At 31.1% G+C, this 10,199-nt stretch overlaps 1 protein-coding gene across 1 annotated transcript; it reads right to left on the bottom strand.

Moving 5' to 3' along the window:
* Nucleotides 1-8,361: 8,361 nt before the first annotated feature.
* On the bottom strand, nt 8,362-9,395 carry LOC131607827 (uncharacterized). The gene has a single exon (XM_058879782.1). It carries the CDS (start codon nt 9,216-9,218, stop codon nt 8,466-8,468), a length of 753 nt encoding a protein of 250 aa, XP_058735765.1. The 5' UTR covers nt 9,219-9,395; the 3' UTR covers nt 8,362-8,465.
* Nucleotides 9,396-10,199: the final 804 nt, after the last annotated feature.

Here is a 10,199-nt window from a genome sequence, read left to right as displayed (position 1 = left end):
TTTCAAGTAATGACAACAACTCCTTTCCATGTAGTATATAAGTGCATTAGTGCAATATAATTAATGAATGAATATGAATATTCTTTTTGTGTTTTAGTTTGTAGTTAGTTGTAGAGTTTGTTAGAGAGTTAGTTGGAAATTACTTAACTTTCAAGTAATGACAACAACCTTTCCATGTAGTACATAACAACATTGAAAGGAATAGAATTTGGATTGAAATGTTTATAACCTTAAAGTATTTTGATAGAACCTGTAATCAGCAGATTTTGCTTTGGGATTATTCTCCTTGAATCGTACAGCACAAAAAATAATTTCATGAATAGTGAATAATGAGCAGTACCCCGGCTAACTAAGGTTAAAGGAAACAATGATTCGGGTTCTAACCCAACCGGGTCGAAAAACATAAAAAAAACCGGCCCAAAATAAAATATTTCTGAAGTCTGAAACTTCAACAAATTATTCGAGGCTTTTGAACTTCGAACTAGCTTTTTCTTCCAATACAAAACTTGTAGCTATTTCTCTTAGCTTTCCAACAAATATTAAAATGCGTCAATCCGATTTTCGTAGCTCAAATTATGGTCTTCACAGCGAGAATGTATCAATTAGCTGTTTAAGCTAAAAATAAAGTGCGAAAATAAAATAAAGATAGAAAGAAATTTAAATATAAAAACACACAAAAATATTAAAAATAATAAAATAAACTACACCGTTGCCTAAGTATAGTAGTAGAAGAGTGTGCATCAAAATGTATTGAGCAAATTCCTTACACTTGAACTTTTGCACTCAAAACAAAATTATTAATTCGAAAATCAAAATTCAAAAATGAAAAACAAGAACAAAACAAACATGCAATTCCAAAGGTTTTCTGGACACAAAATGCAAGAAGAATTCTAATTATAAGCTTCAAGAATATGGTGTTATTGAGCATTATTTTGTGATAGTCAAAGCAAATAAGAAGACAATTTATGAAAGAATACATCATAAGCAGCAAGATCCTCACTGGATAAAATTTCTCTCAACTCTCTACTATTTAGGTTAACTGTTTACACTTAAAGCACAACATGAAAGTTAGTACTACCATAAGCATGAAAAGACTTTTACATACGCAATTGAAATACATGCGCACAAAGATCAAAAGGACTTTTATTCGGGTTGTAACTTGGCCAAGGTAAGGGTGAGATAAATCCTAAGGGGTACTAGGCTAAAAATCAAAGGGTCAAAAGTAAATTGAAGGAAACTGAGGAAGATGAACTACAAAATACTTCAATGCACTTTCAACAACAACATCACAACCGTATTGACTCATCATGAAGCTTAAATCTCACAGATCTAACACCTACAATCTTGCAAGTTTTGTTGTTTTCCAACAATACAAACCCACCATATTGATCACATAGTTCCAAAAACAAGTCTTTGTTTTGAATCATGTGCCAAGCGCAACCTGAATCCATAATCCATTTTTTACTTGAGTCACTCCTTAAAACCACAAGAACATCAGATGAGTCAAAATCATCTTGAACAATGGCAGCGTTGCCATTATCCTCACCTCCACGATCTTTTAGGCTTTTAGGGCACACTTTTCTTGTATGAGACTTCTGCTGACTTTTACCCTTCTTCTTGTCGAACTTGCCAACTCTCTTTGTGAATTTCACCTTAACCGACAGTCCTTCACCAGTCAAAGAGGGTTTTTGTTCCTTTCGTTCGTTCAAATCCTTATAATACAAGGATGATTGAACTTCTTCAAAGTTCAGGGACTCTCTTCTTTACAAGAGAGTTTCTTTGAGGTGAGCATGTGACCTAGGCAAAGCAAACAACAACAACGCTTGATCTTCATCATCGATCTTAACATTGATATTTCTAAGATCAAGAATCAGCTTGTTGAACATATCCAACTACTCAACCAATACTTTGTCTTCACTCATTTTGAATGAATACAAAGCTTGCTTCAGGTAGAGTCGATTTACCAACGATTTGGTAATGTACAAATTTATGAGTTTTACCCATAATCTTGATGACATATTCTCCTTTGAGACCGGTCTAAGAACATTATCACCAAGGCTCAATAAGTTGATGCTATGGACTTTCTCTACCATTGTCGTTTTCTCCTTCTCTATTAACGCAACGTCCATGGTTGCGACTCCCTTCAACACTTCTAAAAAACCTTGTTGAACAAGTAGGACTTTCATCTTCAAGTGGCACAGACCGAAATCGTTTTCTCCGGTAAACTTTTCAATCTCATACTTTGATGACGACATCTTCTCCATGCTCAACGCACCAATCTATTTTGAAATTGAAGCCAAGAACAAAGTATAATATGCTTTTTTCTTGGCAAGAAACTCATAAGGGTAGGAAAGAGGGAAGCAAGAAGAATACATTGGAGTTGGTTATAAATTGCTATTATTTACTTTCTCTTTGAAACAAGATTACAAGTGTTACAGAATAACAAATAACCTCTGTCACTCTAATTAGGATTTGTAGTGTGCAATGATGAGAGACTTGTATGCTATTTATAATAAAACTAACACACTAAACTAATGGGCTTTTACACATAGATCCATTAGAGAAGCTAACTTAAGGAACAAGTTAACATAAATAATTGGGCTTAACAAATAGGCCCAATTCGACATGCTAACAATCTTAGCATTTAGACTACAGCATACTTGAGCATACTTCGACTACAGCTTACAGGAATTTGACAACAACATGTGATCAGACTTCAACGCCATGCTAAGATCCTGTCAAAATTTCGAACCAATAAGCTACCCTTCGATCATACTAAAGTTTGATCCAATATCTTACATACTCCTTATATAAACTATATATAGAAATATTAACTTTTGCACGAACAAACAACTTATTAATCAAAAGGCATGACTCTTTATTTTAACACCAATTACTTGAAAATTTATGTTAGATTTCAATAAAACTTGTCAAAAATATAAATAAATGGACATTCATTTTCGCTATTATGATAGTTCTGACATGCCACCTTAAAAACGAGTAGCAATGCACGAGCTCGTGTAGACACACATGTATAATACTAACACAAGTTAACAATTTTTATTTAAAATAAATTATTCATTAACTATTCACTCCACTCGTTAACCTCATTTCCCACACCATATAAATATTAAAACAATTAAGGAGAAAAATTATATCATACTTTTAAATTTAAATGTATTTCCACAATACAAATGAATACAATTAAAATTTTATAAATTATGACAATGTTTTATGGAAATGTCGTAAGTAATGTTTTAAATTATGGCAAACTTTGGAAAAAAAATTATGTCAAACTATGATAAAAATTATGCCATGCTATGGCAAAAATAAATGAATAGGGGAAAAGTTAGGCCAAAATATGACAAAAATTAGGCCCAAAGTTAGGCCGAAAATTGATCAAACTATGTCAAAATTTCAACAATAATTTGTCTATCATTTATTCATACATGTTATCACAATTCAAAATAACTAATAATAAAATATTTATTGACAAATATTTTTTCTATCAATATAAACAATAAAAAAGGGTGCAAATTTCAAACATTGACAAAGAACAATCACAACATATTGTCAAAATTAAAATAACTAATCACCAACATTCCATTAACAAAAACTGACATTATATTTTTCTTTGATGTAATGCAAGTTTTTGTTGTGAAAACGATGCCAAGAACATAGTATAATAGGGAACACAATCGGAAGCAAGAAGAACAACAAGGAATTGGTTATATCTGTTATTCTTTACTTTCTCTTTGAATCAAGATTACAAGTGTTACAAGAATAACAAATAACCCCTCATCCTAAATTAGGATTTGTCGTGTGCAATGATGAGAGACTAGTATGTTATTTATAATAAACCTAACATACTAAACTAATGGTTTTTTTCACAAATACTCATTACAAGCTAACTTAGGGTACAAAGTAACTTAAACAATTGGATATAATATACATGCCTAATTCGAAATACTAACAACCCTAACATTTTGACACCCACATACTAGAACATACTTTGACTACAATATGTAGATCTTTGACAGCAACATGTGAACAAGCTTCGACCTCATGCATATTTTCTATCGAACCATAAGCTACCTTTCGACCTAATAGAGTTCGATCCAATTCTCACAAATCTCCACCTTGAAACAAACTCTATAGTATCAAAGACCAAACTAATTTTCTTCATGCAGCTTTATCAACTACATACAGTTGAAAAACTTGCAACTCGACAATGTCTTGGTTATCATATCAGCAACATTGTGATATGTCGAAACCTTCAGCACTTGGACTTTTCCATGCTCGATTACTCTTCTGATGAAATGTAACCTCACATCGATGTGCTTGGTTCACTCATGATATGTTGAGTTCTTCGACAGGTGTATAGCACTTTGAGTGTCACATTTAACAGTGATACCTCGACCTTGAAGTTTCAGCTCCTTCGCAAAGCCTTCAAGACACAATGCTTATTTCACAGATTCAGTGAGAGCAATATATTCCGCTTCAGTGGTTGATAAAGCAACAACCTTGTGAAGTGTTTCTTTCCAACTAATAGTTGTGCCAAACATAGTGAAAACATATAAAAAAATAGATTTTTTAGAATCCACACAACCTGCATAATCAGAGTTGACATATTCTTTGATTACTGCTTTACTATCTTCACACAAGGATCCATCATAAATTAGGACTCTGTTCAGAGACCCATTTATGTACCTTAGAACCCACTTTAATGCTTGCCAGTGAGCCTTTCCACGATTCGCCATGTACCTGCTTATAAGACTTACTGCTTATGATATGTCGGGTCTAGTACATACCATATCATACATCAAAGAACCTACTATATTAACATATGAGATGCTATTCATATAAGCTCTTTCGATATCAGTGCGGGAACACTGATATATACTCAGCTTGAATTGAGGGTTTGTCGGAGTCACAATAGGCTTTGAATTCGACATACCAAACTTTTCGAAAATCTTCCGTAGGTATGCCTCTTGAGATAAGCATAATTTCGACTGTTTTCTATCTCTTCGAATGTCAATCCCAAGAATTCTGGATGCATCTCCGAGATCCTTCATATCAAACTCCTTATTGAGTTCATCCTTTGACCTCGTTACATCTTCAACATTCTTGATTGCTATGAGAATATCATCCACATAAAGCAACAAAATTAAAAATGAATTGCCAGGTAGAAATCAAAAGTAAACACAGTGGTCGAACTGGCTTCTAACAAACCTTATGCGTGCCATGAACTTGTCGAATCTCCTATTTCATTGTCGAGGAGATAGTTTTAGTTCATATAAAGACCTGTTTAGCTTGCACACATACTTTTCCGTCCCCTTTTCTATATACCCTTCAGGTTACCTTATCAGGATCATTTCATCTAAATCATCATACAAGAATGCACTCTTCACATCCATCTGTTCCAGTTCAAGATCGAATTGTGCCACCATGGAAAGCAACATTCGAATGGACATATGCTTCACAACAGAAGAAAACACATCATTGAAGTCGACACCTTCTTTCTAAGTGAAACCCCTTGCGACCAACCTTGCCTTGTATCTCTTCGACGCCACTCCATCGATTCCTTCCTTAACTTTGAAATTCCATTTACAGATGACTAACCTTGCTCCAACAAGTTTCTTGATTAGTTCCCAGGTGTGATTATCATGAAGAGATTTCATCTCATCATTCATGGCCTTCAGTCATTCAGTCTTATTTCGATTCCTCATAACTTTCTTATAGTCTCTAGGTTCTTCGTCTAGAACTTCACTTGCAGAGATTAAGGCATAAGCTATAAGATCTGCATACTCAAGTCTCTGAGGTGTCTTGATGACTCTTCTCAACCTATCTCTTAACAATATGTAGTCATCGATAGTTTCCTCAACTTCCTCAACATCTTTTACTTCTTCTTTGACTTCATTTGGGATATGGAATTCAGCACCAACGTGCTCCACCTCAACAGAAATCTCTACATGTTCCAGCTCTTCGTCAGATATTTTTGCATTTTGACCAACATCATCGATTTCCTTAAAAGCCATTTCAATTTCATTGAAAACTACATCTTAACTGGTGATACTCTACTTGTGACCTGGCTCTAGGCACCATAGCCTATAAGCTTTGTTTGAAGCTTTTAATATATTCGAATTTCATGCAATCAAATAATTTAATCTAACAAAATTCAATGTGGTAATCTATTTATTTGTTGTTTGTTTCAAGGTTTAAAGATTATTTTCAGGAATATGGCTATGGAAATGTGATATTTCTATGTTTGATTCAAGTTTTAAGAAATTATTTCAAGGTTTCCTTTCATTTTATTAAAGATTAAAGGGTGAGAATATAACATTTCCATGAGAATAAATTTAACTAACTATAACTTCCCACTGTCACTCACATTATTTTTATATTAATTTTATTATAATTTTAAATTAAACAAATTTTACAGTTATTTCTTGAAAATTTAAATTTCTACCAAACATATAAGTGAGAATAATATTTCTAGGAACAAGAATCACGAGAATATTATTATGAGAAATACAATTTTAAATTTTGAAATAAACGTACACTTGTAGAGTGTCAAAATTTAACTAATTGTTAATTTAAATCGGCTTTCGTAAGAGAAAGTTTTCGTAAGAGAAAGTTAACGTAATGGATAAAAAATGAGAACGGAAAATCTTTGAAAGACTTATTTTTAAAAAAAAAAATTGAAAAATTAAAATTAAATTATAAAATATTGAAGAGAACCCCCTTATATATTTAACTCTAATGAAAGTGATACTTTAATAACTTGTTTTTCCCATCCCCTAGGACTGGTTGCAACGTATCGATCTAACCGTGCCACAGCACTAAGCGCAACTAGAGAAAACGACACAATCACAAAGTTCAATCCAATTACATTTGTACATATATTATGCTTGACTTGTTTTACATCGTAATTAACATATACACTACGTGAAGTGCAAATGTGTTAAAGCATCCATAATCTTGTTGTTTAAATGAGCACTTTATTATATATTATTATGTCAAAAAAGAGCACTTTTTCAATAAGAATTATATTTTAAAAATTCTTTATTATAAAATTAGGTTGTGTATTAATATATTTTAGATAAAATTCATTTAAAATTTAAACTCTTTTTAAAATAAATTATAAAATATAACATAATATTAAATAACTAAATGATAAAAGTATTTAATAATAAATATCAAACATTAAATAGTCAGATGACAAATATTTTGAATTTTTCTTAAAAATAATAAGTAAATGTGACGGGAAAGATGCTTCGGTTAGACAGATAAATATCCATATATAACTATTAATTAAATTAATTTAACAAAATTAATATAATATTTAAATAATTTTAATATTAATTAGTACTTTTTCCTATCATTTTATAAGAAAAAAAAGCTTCAAATATATCACTATATCAAAGTTAAATAATTTAAAATTATTTACTATTATTATTTTTAATGTATATTTAATTTAATTTAAAAACATTTAATATATTTATTGTTGGATAAGTTTTTATATAAAATATTAATAAAAAAAATTTTCTTGTCAAATTTGATCAATTTACTTTTTGTTATCACTAGTATAATAACTACTCGAAATACATGAACTATTATGAAATTCACTTGATAGAGAGAACGAACTGACTTCTGAGCGGACTAAATTGGTAGTGATAAACCAAAAAAAGAAAAATTTAACCTTTTCAAAATAATATAAAGTCCAACTTAACAATATTGATAAACATTATAAACAATAAACTAACTTTGTTAATTAGAGTAAACTTAACTAATTAAAGCATTAAAATTATCTCATCCACAAGCAAAGGACTGATCCCATAATCAGCTCCCAGATTCCCAATTAACACCATTCACCAAATACTAAACTTAATATTAGGTGAAAGATTTGAATTTTAATTCTCTTCTTGTTGGCTACTGCTACTCTAAAGTAACGGCTGAATAAAACGCTTTTGATGATGGAAAATTCTTAAATGGACACCGATATAAAAAATTGTTTTATACACAACCAATCATAAAATTTAATTAATTAAAAAATAAATAAAGAGTTTTTTCTCTCCTTCATAATCTCAATCACCTCATGAATCCAATTAAAAATAAAATTAAAATTAAAAAAATAAAAAAATTGCTCTCTTCTTATTAGTTGTGCCTAAAAAATCGATTTAACAAGAATTTCTGATTGATGATACTATTATTTTATTTTTTATTTTAAAAAGTAAATTAATTTATGCTGAGACAACTGAAATCAATTAAAATTGTAAAAATCTTTACACGGACTGTTTTTTAAAACTCCTTATATTTATGCATTGAATCATAAAAAATTAAGAAATGAGTTACAAATCAACATAGATGCTTCATTTAAAAGTTAAAAAAAAAAAATCTACAAATCCATTAAAATATATCCAAAAATAAAATAAAATGTAATAACAAGAAAAATAAAGAAGCAATTACAATCTATGACGATTGGGTGGTTTCTTACGAAACGCAACTTCAGTGTCCAAACCAAACCCATCAACACCAACCACATGAACCAAAACAGAATTCTTGAAAAGCGCAACAAGAGGATCAACACTGTAAAGATCGTTAGCAGAATATTTATCAGCGCGCCGCGCTAACGCCACATGCAACACACAAACGCCGTTAGGCTTCAACGTCCGTTCAATCTCAGCAACGAATTTCTGCGGGTAGAGCGCATGATCGAAGACGTTAGAGAATTCGAAATCGAACGTGTCGTTATCGAACGGTTGGTTATGGAAATCGCCTTTGACGACCAACGGTGGATACGGAACGAGGTCCATTCCGATGGAATCAACGACGCCGATTCTTCGTAGAGCTTCAACCTCTTGTCCAACGCGCGCGCCAATGCATAAGGCTTTGGATGTTTTTTGGAGGAGGTTGTTGGTTTGGAGTTGTTGGAAGAATTTGGCGAAAACTGGGATCTTGCGGTTCCAGTCGCGGGTGGTCCATATTTTGCGGAGTTTTGGGTTGAGAGTTTTGTTGAGTTGGCGTTGTATGTAGGTTTCGTAGGATGTGTAACCGGGTCGAATTTTTAGGCCGGTGGTTGTTACGGTGGTGGTTGCGATGGTGGTGGTTATTGGTGGTTGGGGAGAGAAGAGATGGAGGAAGAGAAAAGGGAGGGAGAGAAAAAGAGAGATGAGAAAACAACGAAGAATGAATGGTTTTGTTAATGTGAATTTCATGTCAATAGAGAGAGGTTAAAGAAAAAGGAGAGGAGAAAACAAAATGGGAAATGAGGTTAAGGATTTAAGTATTCTTCTGTTTCATTAAAATAAAATGCTAATTATTATCCATCAATGGCATAAAACATGCTACATTGATTGAGGTAGGATGCAAAAGAATATAAAGAGTTTGATAAAGTACCAAATGGGTCCGATCTTTAGCCAACAAGTTAATTATGTGATGAATATTTTTGACATGTATAGGTATGATTGGATAGGAGAAGTAGAGAACAAGACAAGGAGATTAATGGAGTGAATTAATTTGGATTATGTACAATTCTTTTGGAACGTACAAATCAAAAGAATCATGTCATGATCTTATTCAGCATTGCTATGTCAACACAATTTTTTACACATATATGATACATCCACCATATTCACCGTATTTATACGGTAAACAATATTATTTATTAAGAAAAAATAATTTAAAAAATAAATAAATTTATTTTACAACATTATTAATATAAGTTATATCATTAACCAACTTCACATTTATATTAACACAAAAATATAGGTGATTAACCAATTATTTTTCTTATAATTCATTAGCCACTTTCACTACTTTATTAACTAATAAAATGCATACTATTAATCATGTTCTGACACTAAATTATAAATGTATTAACTAACTTTTATACTCAATTAAACAATTTTATTTTACTATTTAAGTTTTTATGTTAGAGAACTCATTAACTAAATTATAAATTGTGTATTAACTAATTTTATACATAATATTAATCAAAATCTAAATTATATATGTAAATATATATATATATATATATATATATATTAATTTTTTATTATTAGAATATATATTAACCAAACTTATTAACCAAGTTTTAATATTGAAAAATGCTACTAGTCACCAAAAATATTATTACATAACATCATGATGCTATTGCTACTTTATTAATACCCACCCTTCCTTTATTAGAGATATTC

This window comes from Vicia villosa, linkage group LG5 (genome assembly GCF_029867415.1).
Source record: "Vicia villosa cultivar HV-30 ecotype Madison, WI linkage group LG5, Vvil1.0, whole genome shotgun sequence".
In the NCBI taxonomy this organism is placed as follows: domain Eukaryota; kingdom Viridiplantae; phylum Streptophyta; class Magnoliopsida; order Fabales; family Fabaceae; genus Vicia; species Vicia villosa.
This window is presented reverse-complemented; position numbering and strand designations above follow the sequence as displayed.

Coding starts and splice junctions, on each gene's coding strand:
- LOC131607827 (XM_058879782.1), bottom strand. CDS start 9,218: ATGAAATTCACATTAACAAAACCATTCATTCTTCGTTGTTTTCTCATC.